Source organism: Mobula hypostoma, chromosome 6, assembly GCF_963921235.1.
Source record: "Mobula hypostoma chromosome 6, sMobHyp1.1, whole genome shotgun sequence".
Taxonomy (NCBI): Eukaryota; Metazoa; Chordata; class Chondrichthyes; order Myliobatiformes; family Myliobatidae; genus Mobula; species Mobula hypostoma.
Genome location: NC_086102.1, coordinates 9,995,101 through 10,019,067, shown reverse-complemented (window position 1 = coordinate 10,019,067; position 23,967 = coordinate 9,995,101). Strand labels below are relative to the sequence as shown.

Sequence of the window (23,967 nt, the reverse complement as noted above, 5' to 3'; positions counted from 1 at the left end):
TGTTAGTCAGGTGTGGAATGGGGCAGAACCTAGAGGGCTGTTAAAGTTATGAAAATTCTGATTCTGATTCTATGCAGTTAATAAAGTCTTATCTATGTTTATATGTGCTTGTGATTAGAGTTGAACCAGGCCTTTACATAAAAGTGAACTTCACTGACTTTCAAACAAAATTCACTGATTTCCTAGACCTATACCAGGGATTGGGCCCAAGGAAAGAATTAATTGGTAAGTACCCAAATATTTTTAGGGTTGTAAATATATTTTCTCCTCCTCCATGGAGTGAATGTATCAATACAATAGAGAATGAAACATATATTTTCCCATTTCAGGCATCTAGGGGTGAACTTAAACCATTTTATAATTTGTGATGTAGATTTACTGCTATTCATTGTGCATCCATCGGAACTGAGGTAGCTGCTGTACCTGACGGATGTTGGCAGGTATGGCATCTACCTAAATTCAGATGTATGTTTACCTGACAACTAAGGTTAGGATTGTACAGGCTGGTTCAAGAACTTGATAGTTGTTGGAGAGTAGCTGTTCCTGAACCTGGTGATGTAGGACTTCAGACTTCTGTGTTTTCTGGCTGATGATAGCATCAAGACAGGGCATAACTCGAGTAGTGGGGTTTCCTGATGGTAGATGCTACCTTCTTGTAGCACCTCTTGAAGACGATTGCAGTGGTGGGGAGGGCTGTGCCGGAATGGACTAGGCCGACTAATGTCCAATCTGGGTCCATTGACTTATATTACTGAGACTAAATATGTGGCCCACCACAGATAAATCAAAAGTAATGGGGCCACTGTCAACATATCTGCCCATCGCTGCATGGGGTTTCTCTCATCCCACACATAAATTGGCCTCCATTATCCTGTCTCCTCTCTCTGCGATTTACCGGTGGTAAGCCTCCACACTGTGTAATCCTGACCTTTCCAAAATGTCCAGCTGCCCCCTTCTACCCAGAGATCAAACCAGCAGCATTTACACATTTAAACGCTGCTGGCGTTTAGGACAGCAATGAAGATCCTCCATCTCTCGAGTGTTCAGGGCTTCCTACATCACGTCAGTAGTTTCCTCTTGATTTTCATGGCTGTCAGTCATGCAAGTCTCAGGATTGCCATCACAGTCAAATGTGGGAGAATTCTTCACTGCTGTTTCCGTAACAATTTTGTTTTACCAGTCAGGGTCGTTAGCTCTGAGCTGAACCCCAAACCTGGAGGACCAGTGGACCACTCTAAGTCTGGCCTCTCTGCATTGATCTATTTGGCATGGGTGATCCTATCACGAACCAAACCATATAAAGCCCTGACTCCGGCCAGTATCATGCACCGGGTCATTGTGATGCACAAGCCTTCAATCCACGACAACATTGTGGTCCTCCTGCAGCCAGAGATTAAACGCAACATATTCATTTTCCCTCAATTTTGTTGAAAAGATTATTTGATCAAAGCATGTAAATAAACATAGGAAGATAGAAACGTAGAAAACCCACAGCACAATACAGACCATTCAGCCCACAAAGCTGTGCCCAACATTTCCTTATTTTACAACTAACAAGGCTTACCCACAGCCCTCTATTTTTCTAAGCTCCTTGTATCCATCCAGGAGTCTCTTAAAAGACTCCACTACCGCCGCCGTCAGCCCATTCCACGCACTCACCACTCTGCGTAAAAAACTTACCCCGACATCTCCTCTGTACCTACTTCCAAGCACCTTAAAACTATGCCCTCCTGTCCTAGCCACTTCAGCCCTGGGAAAATGCCTCTGACTATCCACATGATCAATGTCTCTCATTATCTTATACACCTCTATCAGGTCACCTCTCAGCCTCCGTCACTCCAAGGAGAAAAGGCCGAGTTCTCAGCCTATTCTCATAAGGCATGCTCCCCAATCCAGGCAACATCCTTATAAATCTCCTCTGCACCCTTTCTATGGTTTCCACGTCCTTCCAGTAGTGAGGCGACCAGAATTGAGCACAGTACTTCAGGTGGGTCCTGACCAGGGTCCTATATAGCTGCAACATTACCTCTCGGCTCTTAAACTCAATCCCACGGTTGATGAAGGCCAATGCACCGTATGCCTTCTTAACCACAAAGTCAACCTGCACAGCAGCTTTGAGTGTCCTATGGACTCGGACCGCAAGGTCCCTCTGATCCTTCACACTGCCAAGAGTCTTGCCATTAATACTATATTCCTCCATCATATTTGACCTACCAAGATGAACCACCTCACAGTTATCTCGGTTGAACTCCATCTGCCACATCTCAGCCCAGTTTTGCATCCTATCAATGTCCCATTGTAAATTCTGACAGCCCTCCACACTATCCACAACACCTCCAACCTTTGTGTCATCAGCAAATTTACTAACCCATCCCTCCACTTCCTCATCCAGGTCAGTTATAAAAATCACAAACAGTAGGGGTCCCAGAATAGATCCCTGAGGCACACAACTGGTCACCAACCTCCATGCAGAATATGACCCGTCTACAACCAGATTTTGCCTTCTGAAATTGATGGGAATGGACTGATAAGGGAGAGAGAAGGAAGAGTCAAGTTGAGTTTCTGGTCATGAGTATGAGGATGGTGAGGTAGAGATGCATATGCAAAGATGGTGAGATGGAGTCACGTGCACAAGGATTCTAAGATAGAGTCATATGCACAACGATGGTGAGGTAGAGTCATACGCACAAGGATGGTAAGATAGAGTTGCGTATACAAAGATGGTGAGATGGAGTCACATGCACAAGGATGGTGAGGTAGAAACACGTGCGCAAGGATAGTGGGGTAGAGGTACAATGCTTGCAACATAGGGAAAACAGTGGTCTGCAGTGTTCCGATGCTGAGGTAGGGTGTGGGTTGTGCGTTCACAAAAGCTTGATTGTTGTCATGAAGTAGATGCTCCTGAAGCTGGCAGCAGGGAACTTCTGTATCTCCTGCCCAATGGTAGCAGCGAGAGAGAGCATGATCTGAACGGTGGAGATCCTTGATGGATAGGTGTCACCTTATTGAAGCAGCACCTCCAGTAGAAGAAGGCAATGCCAAGCCACTTCTGTAGAAAAATTTGCCAAGAACAGTCATGGTCATGAAAAGTCCATGATCGGTTATGTCATCCAACATGGCACATAACGAACGAACCTCCTGTAGGTGCTGTCAGCGGTGGGGAGTGATGAACCAGACTGTGTCTCTCTGCAGCCTCTTGCGTTCCTGTGCATTAGCTGAGCAGACTACTCAAGCTAGACTGCAGGGGTTCCTGACCCTTTTTACACCATGGACCTCTGCCATTAACCAAGGGACCGTGGACCCCAGGTTGGAGATCCCTAGGCTAGAGTAGAGTCATTAGTGCCAGGCATTGTAAGAGTAAAGTTAGGAACCATCTCTGCAGATAGACACTACTAGAAAATGGAAATTCCCTCTGTAAAAAACTGCTGTATTTTCAATTTACTTGAATTGAAAATAAATCTGAACTTACAGTAAATTTATTGTGTCTAGATTTGGGCTCCTTATTTTAGAAAGGATATACTGACATTGGAGAGGGTTCAGAGAAGATTCACTAGAATGATTCCAGGAATGAAAGGGTGACCCTATTAGGAACGTCTGGCAGCTCTTGGGCTGTATTCCCTGGAGTTCAGGAGAATGGGTGGGGGGGGGGGTGTGGTTTCATAGAAGCATTCTAAATGTTAAAAGGCCTGAACAGATTAGATATGGCAAAGTTATTTCCCATGGTAGGGGAGTCTAGGACAAGAAGGCACGACTGCAGGATTGAAGGGTATCCATTTAGAACAGAGATGTGGAGAAATTACTTTAGTCAGAGGGTGGTAAATCTGTGGAGTTTGTTGCAATGAGCAGCTGTGGAGGCCAAGTCATTGGGTGTATTAAGGCAGAGGGAGATAGGTTCTTGATTAGCCAGGGCATCAAATGGTATGGGGAGAAAGCAAGGGAGTGGGGTCGACTGAAAGAATTAGATCAGCCCATGATTGAATGTTGGAGCAGACTCAATGGGCTGAATGGCCTACTTCTGCTCCTATATCTAATGGTTTATGGTCTTATGGTCTTATAGTAGATGCATCCATCATTAGGCGGAGATGGCAACCACCTAAGTTCAGATAGATGAGCATTGAGTGGCTGTAAGTCTACATTGTGAATTCTAAAAGGGTTAAAGTCCACCCATGAATTGTAAATTTTAAATCTGACATTGAAAGACTTTTGTTAGCTTAAGGGTCTAGAGAATATGGGATCAGAGGCTGTTGGCTGCATTGAGTAATCGAAGATTTAAGATGCAGATGAAGAGGATTTTTTTTGAATGCCTTTGAAGCTTGAGAGCACTTTACCCCAGAGAAAATAAGTAACGGAAGATATTTGAGAGAGAACAGAGAACATAGAATATTGAACAATACATCACAGGAATATGCCCTTCAGGCCATAATGTTGTGTTGATCTAATTAAACTATTAATTAAATGCCTGAGTAAATTAATCCCTTCTGCCTATACAATATCCATATCTCTCCATTCCCTGAATATACATGGATCTGTCTGAGAGCCTCAAAAAAATCTATCATGTTTACCTCCACCTCAACTGTTGATAACACATTCCATCACTCTGTGTAATAAGAGCTTACACCACTCCTCTCCTTTGAACTTTCCCCCTCTCACCTTGTATTAGACATTTCAACAAACATTATGCAAGTATTAGACAAGTATTATACCGTTTAGTAATAGGAATTTCCGTAAGATGTAGACACAGAATTAGGCCATTTAGCCCATCAAAATTTGACCCTGGGAATAAAAGATACTGACTGTTGTCTGTCTATGCCTCTTACAATCTTAGAAACCTCTATCAGATCTTCCTTCTGATACTCAAGACAAAACAACCCTTGTCTGTCCAACCTCTCCCTGTAGCACATGCCCTCTAATCCATGCAACATCCTGATAAATTTCTTCTTCACACTCTCCAAAGCATCCTCGTTCTTCCTATAATGGGAGGCGAGCAGAACTGAATGCAATTGAATGAGATTTTCGGTCTATGGGAGAAGTCAAGGGTTATTGGAACCCGGTTGGAAAATGGTGATTAGATCAAGCATGAAATTGGTTATTTGCGGGGTTTGTTTAATAAACTTATCACCATCTCCTCTTATTTCTTATTTCGTTGGTAAGAACATTGAAGGGCAGAATGGCCTCCCTTGTTGCCCATGTATTTGCATTATGGAACACCTGTCTAGTAAGACGTGAATGAGCTGTGATGGTTAAAAGGCATCTCTGCATGGCAACCTAAACATTCTTTACGTATCGATGCTTCCTCACCCTACTAACTCTAGCTCAGTTAAATCTCACCTCCTCCTTTCTTGCCAAAGGATAAAGGCAAATCCCACGAGGTCATGAGAGGAAAGTATATAAAACATAGAATATAGAATGCAGAACAGAATAACATTGTTCATATCGGGCCTGTACACCTCCTCGTCACCGACTGAGATTCTACCAACAACTGTGTTGTCATTGATGAATTTATAGATGACATTTGACCTGTTCCTAGCCACATCTCCTGCGTACAGAGAGAGCTAAGCACGCACCTTTGAGGTGCACTTGTGTTGATTGTCAACGAGATGTTATCAACAACCCTTATAACTGTGGTTTCCAGATGATTAAATGAAGAATCCAGCTGCAGAAAGAAGTACAGAGACACAGGGTTCAGATCTTAGAAGATAGAGCACATACAGCACAGAACAAGTCCATTAGCGTGTGATGTTGCACCGACCTTTAATCTACCCTAACATCAATCTAACCTTTCCCTTCCACATTGCCCTCCATTTTTCTTTTTAGGTAGGGTGAGAATGAGGAAAGGTACAACACAGGGGAAAGAATATTAGAAAGACCATAAGACCCAAAGATTTAGGAGCAGAATTAGGCCTTTTGGCTCATCTAGTCTGCTCCACCATTTCATCATGGCTGATCCATTTTCCCTCTCAGCTCCAGTCTCCTGCTTTCTCCATATATCCCTTTGTGGCCTGACTAATCAAGAATCTACTCTGCCATAAAGATACCCAAAGACTTGGCCTCCACAGCTGCCTGTGGCAACAAATTCCACCGATTCACCACTCTCTGGCTAAAATAATTCTTCCTCATCCCTGTTCTAAAAGGACGCCCCCTATTCTGAAAGTGTGTCCTCTGGTCTTAGACTCCTCCGCTATAGGAAACATCCTCTCCACATCCTCTCTATCGAGGTCTTTCAACATTCCATAAGTTTCAATGAGGTCAAGATTTGGGTTTTGATCTGGTGTTTCTGGATTACATCACTCAATCCTAACTCTGATGTGCTTCTCTCAGCCTCACTCTCAGGTACCAATCCTGGATCAGTAAGGATTTTTTCCCATCAGGCAACAGCGGTGTTCTCTTCGGATGATTCCTCCTCCCGTGATTTTGGTTTCAATGCAACCTTCACCGTGTTCAACATCACTGAAGTCAGCAGTAAGTATCACGATCAGTGAAAGGGAGGGTTTTGATGTGTTTCTCTCACATCTCAAAGATGTAGGTTATTCGATCATGTGGGAGTAAATGGATGGTGCAACCCCATTGGACTGGGAGGGCCTGTATCTCTAAATAAAATAAAATCGTAATGAGACTGTGGGAAGTTCACACGGATAGCAACAGGGGTCAGAATTGAGCCTAAGTGCTTGATGCCATGATGAATTATCTCCAATTCTGGCCCTCCCTGAATTACAAACACCCAATTTAAGGACAACCATGCATATACAAATTATTGGCAGGAAGGATGGGGAGTGGGTTTACTGGCTGCTGTGGGACAGCAGGTATCTTCTGCCGGGAGGGGAGTTCTGTGTGCCTTCTCTCCCTTTACCTAACCCCCCCCCCATCCACCTCACCCTCCCCACTGCACACAACAACTGGGTGCTTGAAGCACCTTCAATAACTCCAAAAGACTGAGGTTAGGTAAAATACTGAAAGGCTTTTATTCGCTGTACAATACGACCTCCATGGTGAGTGTCTGCCCCTGGACTGAGGGGGTGGGGCAAGGCGAAACACCTTTATACAGTAATCTGTGGGAGGAGCCACAGGGGCAGTCAGCAGAGGGGCGTGTCCAGACAGTTAACCCAGTTACAACATATATATGGTTTACCACAGTGCTGGGTGGTGCCGAGCCAAGCCGAGAGCACTGAGTGGTCGTATTCGCTCACTCACTGAGTCAGAGAGAGCAGCTGGCAGCTCACTCTCCCATTGCCATTTCTAATGATCCTTTCTCATGTACTTTGTTCTTTTCCAACCCACCAACTACTCATGTTAGAACACAGAACAGCACAGAGACAGGTCCTTCAGTCCACAATGTTGTGCCAATCCAATTAAATTAGTAATCAACTGGCTAACCAATCTCCTCTGCCTACAAAATACCCATATCCTTCAAATTTCCTTACATTCATGTGTCCATCTAAAAGTCTCTGAAAAGTCCCTACTGTTTCTGCCTTTACCATTCCAGGCACCCACCACTCTCTGTGTAAAAAATTTGTCCTTCACGTCTCCTCTGAAATGACCCCCTCTCACCTTAAATGCATGGTACTAAACATTTCAACTAGGTTCCAAACCTGTATTGATATGAATGGGAAAAAGATATTGAAAAGTTATGAACAATTCTCAGGAATAGGACCTTGTGGTAACCTGGGAAATGCCTGTCCCATCACCACTGGGATAATCCATGACGTAAAAGCAACTGTCGTCAATTAGAACTCAACGTAAAATTAGATTGCACATGTGTGAATAAAAGTTGGGATATGTTTCATACAAAATTGAAGTTTTTTCCCCCAAAAAACTCAGAATCAAAATTAGGTTTATTGATGAAGTTCAAAGTTCAAAGGAAACTGATGTGGAAACCATAGAAAGGGTGCAGAGGAGATTTACAAGGACGTTGCCTGGATTGGGGAGCATGCCTTATGAAAACAGGTTGAATGAGCTCGGCCTTTTCTCCTTGGAGCGACGGAGGATGAGAGGTGACCTGATAGAGGTGTATAAGATGATGAGAGGCATTGATCGTGTGGATAGTCAGAGGCTTTTTCCCAGGGCTGAAATAGCTGCCATGAGAGGGCACAGGTTTAAGGTGCTTGGAAGCAGGTACAGAGGAGATGTCAGGGGTGAGTTTTTTACGTAGAGAGTGGTGAGTATGTGGAATGGGTTGCCAGCAATGGTGGTGGGGGCGGAAACGATAGGGTCTTTTAAGAGACTTTTGGATAGGTACATGGAGCTTAGAAAAATAGAGGGCTATGGGTAACCCTAGCAATTTCTAAGGTAGGGGCATGTTCAGCACGACTTTGTGGGCTGAGAGGCCTGTATTGTGCTGTACGTTTTCTATGTTTCTATGTTTTTAAAAGATTTATTGCCAAAGTGCACATATGTCACCATATACAACGCTGATATGTATTTTCTTATGGGCATACTCAATAAATCCATAATAGAACAATAACCACAATCAAATCAATGAACCAACTAGGGCATGAAATTCGTTGTTTTGTGGCAACTTACAGCACAGGCATAACAAATCATTATATATACAATAAAAATAAAAAAATAATAATGGAAAAGAGAAATAGTGGGTAGTGTTTATGGACCATTCAGATATCTGATAGCAGAGTGAAGAAGCTGTGGAGTTGAGTGTGGGTCTTCAGGCTCCCGTATCTCCTCCCTCATGGCAGCAATGAGAAGAGAGCATGTCCCAGGTGGTGAGCACCCTCGATGATGGATGCCATCTTCTTGAGGCACCACTTTTAGTTCTAAGTTCAAAGTTCAAGGTTAGTCTATTATTAAAGTACATATACGTCACTATATACAAGCCTGAAATTCATTTTCTTGCAGGCATTCACAGTAAGTACGAACAAATACAATAGGATCCATGAAAAACTATAGACGGGGCCGGCTGGTGGCGCAACGACATCAGCGCCGGACCTGGGAGTGGGTGTTCGAAACTAGTCGGGTCTGCCCCCAAGTACGTTTTCCATCCATGCCAGGTTGAGTGCTGAGTACGCAACTCGACCTCGTAAGACAAAGGGAAAATACCGCGAAAAATGTCTGTGTGAGGAGTGGGAGGCCTCACAGTCTCTCTCTCTCTCGCTCTGCGCATTGTAAAAAGCCATGAAAAATCCATCATCACGGTCGCACGCACACACAGACGCGCATGCACGCACACGCCAAAAAAGAAAGAAAAACTACAGACAACAAAATAGACAAACAACCAATATGCAAAAGACAATAAAATATGCAGATACCAAAATAAAAGATAATAATAAATAAATAAGCAATAAAAATTGAAAATATGAGATGAAGGGTCCGTGAATGTGAATCTATAGGATGTGGGAACTGCTCAGACACAAACAAGAGAAAATCTACAGATGCGGGAAATCCACGCAGCACACACGAAAGCTGGAGGAACTCAGCAGATCAGGCAGTATCTATGGAGAAGAGTAAACAGTTGATGTTTCAAGCTGAGACCCTTAATCAGGACTGGAGAAAAAAGATGAGAAGTTAGAGTAACTCCTTTCCCCTCCCACTAGGGGAAATTTAGTGTTAGGGTGAGTGAAGTTGAGTGAAGTTATCCCCTTTGGCTCAAGATCCTGATGGTTAAAGGGTAATAATAGAGAGACCAGTGCCCATGATGGAGCTGGCTAAATTTATCTCTGATGTCTCTTACAACCCTGTGCATTGGAACCTCCATACCAGGTGATGATGCAAGCAATCGGAATGCTTTTCATGGCACATCTGTAGAAATTTGCTGGAGTCTTCGGCGTGTCTGGGATTGATGCCAGAGATTGAGGGTTGAATTGGAAGTCTGGAAGGTGAGGCTTGTTGGCCAGAGCCAAGTCTGTGAATATCTGCAAGTCCTGTAGGGAGATAGAAATCCGGCATTTGCAGGCCGAGACTGTGTCCATTGGAGGCTGGAGACCTGCCCTGGGTTAAAGGACTACACATGCATGGGTGGGAGGGAGCTGTCTTTGCTGTGTTGTTTTGTTGCTTGTTGTGTTCTGTGTTGTGCTGGCGGGCATTGTGGGATTGTTATGTTGGTGCTGGAATGTCTGGCAATGCTTGTGGGCTGCCCCCAGCACATCCTTCGGTGTATTGGTTGTTAATGCAAATGAAGCATTTCCACTGTATGTTTCAATGTACACGTGACAAATAATCTTGAGTCTTGAATATTGACATACCAAATCTTCTCTAACTCCTAATATTAAGGTTCAAAGGGGGATTGTGAGACAGGTATAGTCTACCACAGCCCAGCTATGAGGTAAACAACTCCCAATTAATATCTATCACCCTACCACCTCTTGGTGGTGAGGAGTTCTATCAAACATCTTGAACACAAAGATGCTACACTTGAATATTTCAGTATTTGTTATTATCTGCAGTGTTTCTCCACATTGAGTGACAGGGACATCCATCCCATTAGTTTTGGCATTGTCCACTCCATGTCCTGTAACAAATATTGTCTATCATGTGACTCACCAATAACAAGTTAACCCCGGGCTTAGATTATTAAGAAAATGAAGGAATTTGGGGTTGGATCCTAAACATTTGGTACCTAACTTACATTCTTGTGATATTTGCCTACAGATCAGGAGAAAATAGACTGCGATTTCCAAGATGGATTTTGCTACTGGAGACAAGATCCAACAAATGTAGCTGATTGGGAGAGAATAAGTGGCCCTTCCTACCCGCCATTCTCTGGGCCGACTAATGATCATACATTTGGGAACCAATCAGGTACGATGAGTGAACTCGCATAGCGGTTAGCAAAACGCTACTACAGCTCGGAGTTTGGAGTTCAATCCCACTCTCCTATGTAAGGGATTTGTGCGTTCTCCCTGTGACCATGTGGGTTTCCTCTGGGTGCTCTGGTTTCCTCCCACAGTTCAAAGATGTACTGGTTAGTGGGTTAATTGGTCATTGTAAATGTTCCGTGATTAAGCTAGGGTTAAAATCGGGGGTTGCTGGTGGCACAACCTGGAGGGCCAGAAAGACCTACTCAGTGCTGTATGTCAATAAATAAATTAAGTAAATAAGCAATCACTTGGTAAACAGAGCAGGCGACGGGATCTCCTACATTTCTATCACCATTCTTGACTTGTCTCTTATAAATGCCAAATAAAATTCCTCCACCATTGACGGCCATGTCTTCAGCTGCCACGGCCATGAGATTGCAATTTCCTCCCGAACCCTCTCTGCCCCATTTTTGTTTCTTCCTTAAAATAATCCTTGAAAGCTCTCTCTCGAACCAAGTATTTACATACAATGTTCTCACTCAGTTCAAAATGTATTGTTCTCTTCCTTGAACTCCGCCTGACAGGCCGTGCCAAGCTCATCACGTATAAAAGTAACAATGCAGAAAAACCGCGTTATGGTGGCACAGTAGCATAGTGGAAAGTGTAACGCTATTTCATAGTGCCAGCAACCTAGGTTCACTTCCCACTGCTGTCTGTGACGAGTTCATACATTCCCCCCATGACCGTGAAGGTTTCCTCTCACAGCCCGAAGATGTCCAGGTTAGCAGGTTAATTGATCAAATGGGTGTACATGTGAGGTACAGGCTCATTGGCCAGAAGGTCTTATTACCATGTTTTATCTCAAAATAAGATAAATAAGCAAATATAAAATAAATCTCTGTTGGAGTAACGGCATCAGTAGAGTGTGGAGTTGTGCTGCATTTAAACAATAAGCAAGCTAATGCATAATTAATCGATTCAAAGTACATTTATTATCAAAGCACGTAGGCAGCGTACAACCCTGAGATTCATCTTCCTACAGGCAGCTATGAAATAAAGAAACACCATAGAACCTGTTCAAAAGAAAACATCAAAAACTGTAAATGCAAAAAAAAAGAGAACAAATCATGCAAATGACAAAAATAACGAACAAGAGCACTATATAAAACACTTGGTAAATTCACCAGGCATATTCAGTTAAGCTCAGTTCTGTTCAGTCTAGCCCTGTTTTGTTCTTTAACTTCAGGCCACAGAGCCAGTTTTCCCCGTTCAAAAATCACTCAAAATAGCAACAAAAAGGGAGCGACCAGAAACCAGAGATATCATAACGTGAACTGCAGAGTCTAATCCACAAACCACGTTGATTAAACCTTGCCCAAGATGCAGGTTCCAGTAGCCATCAGACCATAAGACATAGGAACAGAATTAGGCTATTTGGCTTGAGTCTGTTCTTCTGTGTGGGCATGTGGCCAAGTGGTTAAGGCATTGGACTAGCGACCTGAAGGTCGTGAGTTCAAGCCCCAGCCGAGAGAACGTATTGTGTCCTTGAGCGAGGCACTTAATCACACATTGCTCTGCGACGACACTGGTGCCAAGCTGTATGGGTCCTAATGCCCTTCCCTTGGACAACACTGGTGTCGTGGAGAGGGGAGACTTGCAGCATGGACAACTGCTGGTCTTCCATACAACCTTGCCCAGGCCTGTGCTCTGGAGAGTGAAGACTTTCCAGGTGCAGATCCATGGTCTCGCAAGACTAATGGATGTTCCATCGTGGCTGATTTATTTTCCCTCTCAACACCATTCTTCAGCCTTCTCGCCAAAACTGTTGCCAGCTTTGCTAATCAAGAGCCTATCAAACTCTGTTTTAAGTATACCCAATAACTTGGCATCCACAGCCATCAGCAGCAGTGAATTCTACAGGTTCACCACCCTCTGGCTGAAGAAATTCTTCCTTATCTCTGTTCTAAAGGGATGTCCTTCTACTCTGAGCTGTGCCCCCGATCCTAGACTCTTGCACTTTCTTCACCACATATATGTTGCTCGACCTACCAAATGTCTCTAATGCTTTCTGTTTTCATTTCAGTTTTCTTGGTGGTATTTTAGTTGGTTTGGATTGAAGTTTGGATTTAGGCTTCCTTTGTACCAGAGACCTCACCTTTCTGTTCAAATAGATACATAGTGAAGAGTAGCCTAACTGGTTGTGTCACTGCCTGGTATGCAAACATTAATGCTCAGGTATGGAAAAGTTTACCAAAAAAGGCAGATAAAGACCTGTCCATCACAGTCAAATCCTTCCCAACCATTGAGCACTGCAACAGGAAAGGAGCAGCCATCATCATAGACCCCACCATCCAGGCCAAGCTCTCTTCTTGCTACCACCATAGGATAGGAAGTACAGGAGCAGGAGGTCCCACTCCACCAGGTTCAGGAACAGTTACTACCCTTCAACCATCAGGCTCCTGAGCCAGTGTGGATAGAATAGAATAAAACCTTAATATTATTGCTCAAGACTATGGATCCAGTCCATGCAAAACAGATATTTACAATGCATGTGGTATAGCTTAATTTAAAAAAACTTCCCATATTTACTTCCATACTTCATAATACTTAAAGGCCATTGGCAAGCTGGGATGTAGCATTATTCAGCTGCACGACAATCCTCAGGAAGAATCTGTTTTTCAGTCTTACTATCTTGGCTAAGATGCTTTTATATCTCCTACCAGAATCAGAATCAGGTTTAATATAACTGTCACATTATTAAATAAGGAGGACAAAAATGAAATATAAAGTAATGAGGTTGTGTTCATGGGATCAATGTCCATTCGGAAATCAGATGGCAGAGGGGAAAAAAAACTGTTCCTGAATCGCTGTGTGTGTGCCTTCAGGCTTCTGTACCCCCTTCTCTATGGTAAGAGGTCATGTCCTGGGTGGTTGGGGTCCTTAACGATGGGAGCCACCTTCCTGAGGCACCGCTCCCTGAAAATGTCTTCGGTACAATGGAGGCTAGTACTCATGATGGAGCTGACTAACTTTACAACTTTCTGTAGCTTCTTTCGATCCTGTGTTATAGCCCCACTGTACCAGACAGTGATGCAGCCTATCAGAATGCTCTACATCTGTAAAAGTTTTTCAGTGTTTTAGGTGAAAAACCAAATCTCCTCAAACTCCGAGTGAAATACAGCCATTGTCTTGTCTTCTTTATAGCTGTATCAATATGTTGTGACCAGGTTAAGTCCTCAGAGATATTGACACCCAGGATTGTTCACTTTCACCACTTCTGATCCCTCTATGAGGATTGGTTTGTGTTTCCTCATCCTACACATTCTGCACCGATGATGGGAGATTGAACAGACGGTGTCCTGGGTGGAATGGGTTGTTAATGATGTTACGAGCGCCGTGGGCATTTTTCTTTCTTTATTAATCTTTTTATTGATTTAAAAGGAACATAAGTACAAACAAGAGGAGAATTATCTCAAATATATATATCAATAACAATACAAACCGAGATTAAGATAGACATTATCAAAATCTTACATAGTATTAAGCTAGTATATAATACATAACAAAAAAAAGAAAACAGCAATTCTCCTCTTATCAGTTCATGAAGAGAAAAGAGAAAACTTTAAATTTTAAATGAAGAAGAAAAAAACAACTACACTATACAAAAAAAAAGACACAAAATAAAGGGACTGGGCAGTCCATTCTGAGGATACGACCAAAAAAACAGGAAGACTTTCTGATCAAATCTAAAACTTCGAAAAAAAAATTGGAAGAGTAATAAATCAAATTAAATGAAAATATTGAATAAAAGGTTGCCAGATTTGCTCAAATTTAAAGGATGTATCAAATGTCCAACTTCTTATTTTCTCTAAACTTAAACAGAACATAATGGAGGAGAGCCAGTAAAAGACCGTAGGTGGATTAGAATCCTTCCACTTCAATAAAATGGCTCTCCTAGCCAGTAAAGTCGAAAAGGCTATCATACATTGAGTAGAAACAGGAATGTTTCCTGCTTCCGATGGGATAATCCCAAAAATTGCCGTAAGCAAATTAGGTTGTAGATCCAGATCCAAGACTTTTGATAGCATTTTGAAAACATCTCTCCAAAAGTTATCTAGCTTTATTCAAGACCAATACATATGAATTAAAGTGGCCACCTCAATATTACATCTGTCACAAATAGGATTGATAGTGGAAGAAGTACGCGCTAGTTTATCCTTTGACATATGGGCCCAGTGCACTACCTTGAACTGTATCAAGGAATGACGGGCACACATAGATGAGTTATTAACCAAATGAAAAATTTTACTCCATTGATTATCTGAAAATGACTCTTGAAATTCCGATTCCCAAGCACGTTTAATTTTATCATTAGATATCATTCCTGAGTTCAATAACCGTTTATAGATTATAGCGATTAACCTTTTTTGAAATGGTTTAAACTGGAAGACAGCATCTCTCCTATTAGGTGGATAAGCAGAAGGGTAATTTGGCAACAAACCCATGTAAAAAATTCCTAATTTGTAAATATCTAAAAAAGTGTACATTAGATAAATCATACTTATCCACTAACTGAGAAAAAGACATTAAACAGTCCCCTAAAAACAAAACTGAAAAAGTTATTATTCCCTTGGTTTTCCAAATTAAAAAAGCCTTATCCAAAATTGATATCCAAAAAAAAATTGAGATGGATATTACTAGAAAGAATAAAATTATTTAACTCAAAAGATCTACGAAACTGAAACCAACTTCTTAATGTATGTTTAATAATGGGATTAAAATCTTGTCTACTAATCTTAGAAAACAAAAAGGGAAGAGGAAGTAGGCATCAAGAGTTGTAGATTGTCTTACCTCAACACTGAAATGATTCCAGAACCTACAGACTCACTTGCAACTTTACAACTCATGTTCTCAGTATTACGATTTTTAATAAGCACAATCTGTCTTATTTTGTGCACTGGTTATCTGTCAGACTTTGTCATGTATAGTTTTTCATAAATTCTATTTTATTTCTTTATTTTCCGTAAATGCCTGCAAAAAAGTAAATCCACGGTAATATATAGTGACATATACTTACTTTGATCATGAATTTACGTTGACTTCTCTGCACCTCACACTCAGCCATTTCCCAGCTCAGGAAATGATTGAAGTTGTTGCCTAAACAGGAGGAGTAAAGTCCAGGGAATTAACAGGTGATGAGCAGATGGATCTCAGCACAAATAACTCCTGTTATTTATCAGTTTCAAACAATCCTCCCCCACAAAGCGCACAATTCAGGAGGCCAGCCTTATAAAACACCAACAGCTGATTGCGAGGACAGGTGGGTGGTGAATGCATGACTTGTTACCTTTTGTGTGTGGTTGGAAATTTGTTTTAGTAATATCACATTCTCTGCAAAGGACTGTGTTTATTTGCCCTTTTCTCTCATTATCCTCGAATAAAAATCCAGCTCTTTTCCTTGAAAGTTGGGGAAGTTCAGTTCTGCAACTTTGATCATGCCTTGAAGCTAAAGCAAATTTCAAAGTCAATGTAAATTTATTATCAAAGTGATAATAAATATTATGAGGGATATAGATGAGGCAAAAGCAAGACTTTTTCCACTGAGGTTGGGTTGGACTACAACCAGAGGTCAGAGGTTAAGGTTGAAAGATGAGAAGTTTAAGGGGAACATGGCGGGAAATTTCTTCACTCAGAGGGTCACGAGATGAGTGTGTGGAATGCGCTGCCAACCCAAGTGCATTTAAGACAAGTTTGGATTGGTACCAGGAAGGTAGGGGTTTGGAGTTCTATGGTCCTGGTGCAGGTCGATGGGAGTAGGTAGCTTAAATGGGTCGGTTTTGGCCAGATGGGCCAAAGGGCCTGTTTCTGTGCTGTGCATTTCTATGACTTTATGACTCTAAGTATGCATTAGTTACCATATACAACTTTGAGATTCATTTTCTTGCAAGTGTTTACAGAAAAATTAAAAAAATACAACAGGAGGACTAAACACAAAATACAAAAGACTAACAACTAACCACAGACTACCTTGAGATTGATTTCCTTGCAAGCATTTACACAAAAATAAAGAAATACAATAATAAATTTTATTTAAAAACTATATATAAACCAAGACTGACAAACAACCGATGTGAAAAAGAAGACAAATTGTGCAAATAAGTAACCACTTTGAGTCTTTGAAAGTGAGTCTGTAGGTCATGGAATCAGTTCAGTGTGGTGGTGAATGAAGTTATCCATGCTGGTTCAAGACCCCGATGTTTGTAGGGCAATAAATGTTTCTGTACTTAGTGGTGCAGGGCCTGAGGCTCCTGTACCTCCTCCTGATGGCAGTAGTGAGAAGAGAGCATGGCGAAGATGGTGGAGGTCCTTGGTGAGTATTCCTAAATGGGAACATGAGCAGCCAGAGGTTGTGGTCCACTCTGGTACCAATGACAAGGTTAGGAGGTGTACCGAGGTCCTACAGAGTGTTCAGAGAGTTAGGTGATAAGTTAAAGGACAGGACCTCCGGGGTTGTGATATCAGGACTGCTACCCATGCCATGTGCTGCTAAAGCCAGGAATATGAAGATCATACAGTTTAATATGTGGCTAAGGAGATAGTGCATGAGGGAGGGTTTCAGATTTTTGGATGGTTGGACTCTCTTCCAGGGAAGGTGGGGCCTGTATGAAAGGATGGTTTGGATGTAAACTGGAGGGATATTCTAGTGGGACAGTTTGCTTGAACAGCATGGTAGGGGGGTTGGTTTAAACTGGAGTTGCAGGGGATTAGGAGTGCCAGAGCAGACAGTGGAGAAAGATGTTGTTAAGCCTACATACAAAGTCAGGAATCGAAAGGTCAAGCATGGTGGGGCTAATGTTTTGAGCTGCATATATTGCAATGTAAGAAGTTTCACAGGAAAGGCAGATGAGCACCGGGCATGGATCAGCACGTGGAATTGTGACATTGTAGACATTAGTGAGGCTTGGTGGCAGGAGGGGCAGGACTGGCAGCTCAATATTCTGAGGTTCCGTTGTTTAACACGTGATAGAATGGGAGTGATTAAAGGAGGAGGGGAGGTGTTACTAGTCAAAGAAAATGTCATGGCAGTGCTCTGTCAGGCCAGACTGGAGTGCTCATCGACTGAGGTTTTATTGGAAAGGTATAACCATGTTAATAGAATTGTATATTATAGACTACTCAATGGTCCACAGGGTTTACAGGAACAAATTTGTAAAGAGATCACAGACTGTTACAAAAACATAAGCTTGTTTTAGTAGGTGATTTTAATTTTTCACATATAGACTGGGACTCCCATACTGTAAAGGGACTAGATGGGAAACAGTTTGTCAAATGTGTTCAGGAAAGTTTCCTTAATCAGTACATACAAGTCCCAACTAGAGAGAGTGTGATACTGGATCTCCTATTAGGAAATGAGACAGGGCAGGTGACAGAATTTGTGTAGGGGAACAGTTTGCATCTAGTGATGATAATGCTATTAGTTTCAAGGTAATTATGGAAAAGGATAGGTCTGGTTCTTGGGTAAAGATTCTGAATTGGAGAAATGCCAATTTTGATGGTATCAGAAATGATCTGGCAAGTGTGGATTGGAACAGGATGTTTTCTGGCAAAGCTGTACTTGGTAAGTGGAAGGCCTCCAAAAATGAAATTTTGAGTGTACAATGCTCGTATGTACCTCTAAGAATAGAAGGCAAGGATAACAGGTTTAGGGAACCTTAGTTTTTGAGAGATACTGAGGCTTTGGTTCAGAAAAAGAAGGAGGTGCATAACAGGTAAGTGCAGGTAGGAATAAATAAGGTACTTGAGAAGTATAAAAATGCAAGAGAACCCTTAAGAAAGACATCAGGAGGGCTAAAAGAAGGCATGAGGTTCTTCCAGCAGACAATGTGAAGGAGAATCCTTGGTGATTCTACAGATATGTTAAGAGCAAAAGGATTGTGTCACATGACCAGCAACAATGAATATCAATTTAGTCAGGTTTCATAAAAACAAGCACACATTTATTAAACTCTGCTCAAAAATAGAGAAATGTATTTAAACGACTAACTTAACAGGAATTTAACTGCTATACGGCAACTCTGGAACAGTTCTTAAAAGGGTAAATGTGAAAACAGTTCTTAAAATAGTAAATTCGAACACAGTTCTTAGAATGGCAAATTCGAAAGTCCAAGAGATTTATACAGTCAATTAGGAGAGACTTTCCTGGAGAAGGATTTCTTCATAGACGCGACGTTTCTGCTGGTTCTGTCCAAAGGATTCACGCCGAAGGAGATAAATGGCTTAAAAGGAACTGACCTTTTCCTGGCGAGCGAACCCTGCATAAATTTCCTTGCTCTTTTGGCAGGAGTTATCTTAGATGCAGGTCACTATTTCTTGACCGAAGACTTAATAAGGTCGATCCTTTTTGAAACACCTGAACAACACTAATTTTTCTCAATCCTTTGGGTCTCGTACTTTTATAAAGGTCTTCACTCTCCGATATTAAACTGCAAAGGTAAAACTAAAACAAAAATCTGGCAGATATTGTCGAAACTGCCAGCACAAATACCACCTTAAAGTAGAAAGCAAAACGCCGGTTTAAAAACGAACTGCGTCATAAGACAGATACGCAGGATAATGGAGTATCTAACACAAAACCAAACTGAAAACTAACTGCGTCACACCAGTGGTCTCCTTTATATACCTGTTGAGAACAGGTCATCATGTGACCTCACTGGCAGGAAAATTATGTCATGTGACCTCCGCAAGACCATTACATCATGCTCATAAGATGCTCATTTACATCATGGTCATAAGACAGTCACAAGACATCCATGAGGTACGTAACAATTGTAAGGGGCAAAATTGGTCCTCTGGATGATCTGAGGACCTGGTAATCTATGCATGGAGCTGAAAAAGATGGGGGAGATCTTAAGTGGAATTTTTGAATCTATATTTACTCGGGAGATGTACGCAGAGTCTACAGAAATGAGGCAAAGCAGCAATGAGGTCATGGACCCTATACAGATTACAGAGGAGGAGGTATTTGTTGTCTTGAGGCAAATTAAGGTGGATAAATCCCAGGGCATGACAAGGTGTTCCCTTGGATCCTGTGGCAGGCAGGTGAAGAAATTGTAGGGACCCTAGCAGAGATATTTAAAACATCCTTATCTACAGTTGATGTGCTAGAATATTGGTGGATAGCTAGTGTTGTTCTGTTGTTTAAGAAAGGCTTTAAGAATAGGCCAGGAAATTATAGGCCAATGAGCCTGATATCAGGAGTGGGAAAATATTCTAAGGGACCAGATGTATACAAAAATTTGGATAGAGAGGAACTGATTAGGGATAGTAAATGTGGCTTTGTGAGCAGTAAGTTGTGTCTAACCAAATTTACGGTTTTTCGAGGAAGTTACCAGGAAAATTGATGAAGGCAAAACAGTGGACTGTAGCAAGGCCTTTAACAGGGTCCCACATGGGAGGTTGGTCATGAAGGTTCAGTCCTTGAAAGTGGTGTCACAGGAAGATTCGGTCATAAAGAAAGCATTTTGGCACATTGGCCTTCATAAATCGATGTATTGAGTATAGGAGTTGGGATCTAATTTGGAGTATTGTATACAGTTTTGGCCACCTACCTATAGGAAAGATGTAAATAAGATTGAAAGAGTACAGAGAAAATTTACAAGGATGTTTTTGGGACTTGCAGACTTAAATTATAGGTGAAAGATAGAGTAAGTTAAGTCAATATTCCCTGGAATGTAGAAGATTGAGGGCAGATTTGATAGAGGTATATAAAATTATGAGGAGTATAGATAGGATAAATGCAAGCAGGCTTTTTCCACTGAGGTTGTGTGTGACTAGAATTGGAGGTCATGTGTTAAGGGTGAAAGGTGAAATCTTTAAGGAGAACATGAGAGAGAACTTCTTCACTCAGAGGGTGGTGAGAGTGCGGAATGAGCTACCAGCACGTGGTGGATGTGGGTTCAATTTCAACATTTCAGAAAAATTTAGATATATACATGGATGGATGGGGCATAGAGGGCCATGGTCCAAGTACAAGTCAATGGGACTAGGCAGATTAATGGTTTGGCATAGATTAGATGGGCCAAAGGGGCTGTAGAGTTCTATGACGCTCTAAAGGATGCTGCTTCCTTGTGGCAGCTCTCTGTGTAAATGTGCTCAGTGTTGGGGCCAACTCACCTATTATCTGCCACCCTGTACTCCTTCCCCTGCTCCCACCTTCTTATTGCGGCTTCTTCCCTCTTCCTTTCCAGTCCTGAAGAAGGAATTTGGCCCGAAAAGTTGACTATCTATTCCCCTCCATGGATGCTGCTTGACCTGTTGAGTTCCTCCAACATTGTGTTGGTTCCATATTATGTTTTTGTTCCTGAGATACAATATCGATAACTACTCTTTAATTCCAGGGTTTTATATTGTGGTACCCAGAAATCATTTTGAAAAGATCCGTCTCTACAGTCCTGTGTTGTCCACTGATACCAACTCTTCATGTCTTAGTTTCTGGTGAGTAATGAACCTTAGAGTTGCATTTTATTAAACAATGAAGTGACAGTCTAAACTGTTTTTCCTTCAGATGCTGAAAAGATCTCAAGGAAGCAGTGGGGATGTAATTGGGTGCAGGTGGTGACATGGTAACACAGCGAGTAGTGTAATGACTTATAGCACCAGTGACCTTGGGCTCAATTCTGCAACTGTCCGTCAGGAGTTTATACATGTGGGCTTTGGTTTCCTTCCACAGTCTCTACACATACTGTATGTGTTAGTAGGTTAGTTGGTCCCATTGGTGTAATTGGACTTGTTAGGCTGGAGGGGCCAGTTATCGTGCTCGATCTCTAAATAGACATTTAGAAGTTAAAAGAGATGATAGTGATAAAGTGTAAACTAAAACCCTCTGCTGGATTTTTAAAATGTAAGTAATGTAATGAAGAGGTTAAGAGTGAAGTTGGGAACTGGAGGAAGAGACGAATTGGGCCAGTGAAATGGAGATTTTGGGTGTGGAGCCTTTTTGGATTGAAAATACCTGTTACCATGGTGTATCTCTAAATTGAAGGGAAGCCCAGTTTGTGTGTGTGTGTGTACGTGTGTGTTGCAAGTGTGTATGTGTGTATCTGTGTATGTATGTCTGTGTGTGTGTGTGTGTATATGTGTGTATCCGTGTGTGTGTGTGTGTGTGTATGTGTGTATCCGTGTATGTATGTGTGTGTGTGTGTGTGTGTGTATGATTGCGTGTGTAGACACATGAGTAGGTGTGTATCCGAGCAGATAAACGAGTGTCCGTGTGAAAATGCAAGCCTGTGTGCATTCATGTTCTCACTGAGATACCTCAGAGTAGCGTGTGCCCATGTGTGTCAACTTTACGGATAGGATCAGGTCTCAGTGTGACAAATTCCTAATGGGCAGATTGCATAGATGGACCTATACTCAGGCCCACATCTAGAACATTGAAATATGTAGCACAGGAACAGGCTCTTTGGTGCACAACATGTACATCAACTATAATATTAAATAAAACTAAATCTCTTCTGGGTGCCCTTACCCCTCCATTCCCTGCATATCCATGTGTCTGTCTAATAATCTCTTAAACACCAATATTGTATCTACTTCCACCACTACCCCGGCCACCCATTCCACCACTCCCTGTGTAAAAAAAACTTGGCCCGCACACCTCTCTCTCCCTCTCACTTTGAATATTCCTCTTCAAGTAGAGGACTTTTCCACCCTGGGAGAGAAAAAAAACACCTTCTGTGTCCTTCCTTTGATCATTAGGTCAGTGGAGATGACTGTTGATGTTTGCAATCATTTTAATTCCAGTCACATCATGTTGGTGAATGTAGCTGTCCATGGTCTCATGAAGCAGGAGTGAGGTGGCATTCAGGGAAGGGGTGATCTGTACCATGGATATATCCATTATCAAGGACCCCCACCAGCCAGACTGTGGTCTTGTCTCGCTGCTGCCAATAGGAAGGGGGTACAGGAGCCTTGGAAGCCACACCACCAAGTTCAGGAATAGTTATTACCCTTCAACCATCAGACTCCTAAACTAGCGTGGATAACTTCATTCACTTCAACTGTGAACTGATTCCACATTCTAGAGACCCACTTTCAAAGACTCTACAGCTCATGTTCTCAGCATTATCGTTCAATGCTTACATTTTGTTTTTTTAAAGTATATATTCCCGACTGAGCAACCTTGCAACAATAAATTCCTTCAGCATAAATGAAGTTTTACCTTACCTTATCTTATTATTTATTTGTTTATTTATTTGCATTTGCAGAGTGTATCTTCTTTTTGCACATTGGTTGTTCGTCAGCCTTTGGGTGTAGTTTCTCATTGATTCTATTGTAATTCTCTGTTCTCTGTGAATGCCTGCAAGAAAGTGAATCTCAGGGTAGTACATGATGACGTATACATACTTCAATAATCAATTTGCTTTGAACTTTGAACTGTCACACCACTACAGTGCATACAATAACTATACCCAACAAGAGAGAGTCTAAGCACCTTCAGTTGATATTCAACGGGATTACTGAATCTATATAAAAAAATGGAAGATAAATTTTTACCACATTCAAGCTCACCCCATTCTTCATCATAAATAGGTAAATGGGTTTATTATTGTCACACGTGCAGGGAAATCTTGGTTTTGTGTGCTATTCAAACAAGTAATTTCATTACAAGGGAAATGTTAACAGAATGCAGACTGAAGTGTTACAGTGCAGTGCAGGCAGACAATAAGGGTGCAAGGTCATAATGTGGTCAAAAGTGAGGTCAAGAGTCCATCTTGTCATACTAGGGGTCTACTCAATAATATTATAACAGTGGGATAGTAACCCGCCCTTGAGCCTGATGGTATGTGCCTTCTACCTTTTGTACCTTCTGCTCAGTTTGATGGGTAGAGAGGAGAGAATGCCTGGAATGCATGGGGCCTTTGCTTATGCTGGTTGCTTGACAGGGACAGAATCCGTGGAGGGGAGGCTGGTTTCTGAGGTGTGCTGACCAGAGTCCACAACCCTTTTGGTCACAGGCAGAACAGCTACCATGTAAAAGCATGATGTATCTGGACAGGATGCTCTTTATAGTGCATAGATAAAAATTGGTGAGTGTCAAAGGGGACATGCAAAAATTCTTTGAGCCTCCTGAGGAAGTAGAGACACCAGTGAGCTTGTTATAATGTGGGAGTCATTTATAGAGCGTAGACAAAACACAGGACAGCACAGCATGGGAACAGGC

General features: G+C 42.0%; 1 protein-coding gene across 2 annotated transcripts in view; it reads left to right on the top strand.

The window, feature by feature from the left end:
- The window catches only part of tmprss15 (transmembrane serine protease 15), a 101,822-nt gene that overhangs the window by 33,790 nt on the left and 44,065 nt on the right, over nt 1-23,967 (top strand). For both annotated transcript variants that reach the window (XM_063050272.1, XM_063050273.1), the window contains exons 7-10: nt 119-225; nt 6,319-6,459; nt 10,597-10,746; nt 21,143-21,239. In XM_063050272.1, the coding sequence (XP_062906342.1) occupies nt 119-225; nt 6,319-6,459; nt 10,597-10,746; nt 21,143-21,239 (495 nt within the window). The remainder of the gene's footprint in view (nt 1-118; nt 226-6,318; nt 6,460-10,596; nt 10,747-21,142; nt 21,240-23,967) is intronic.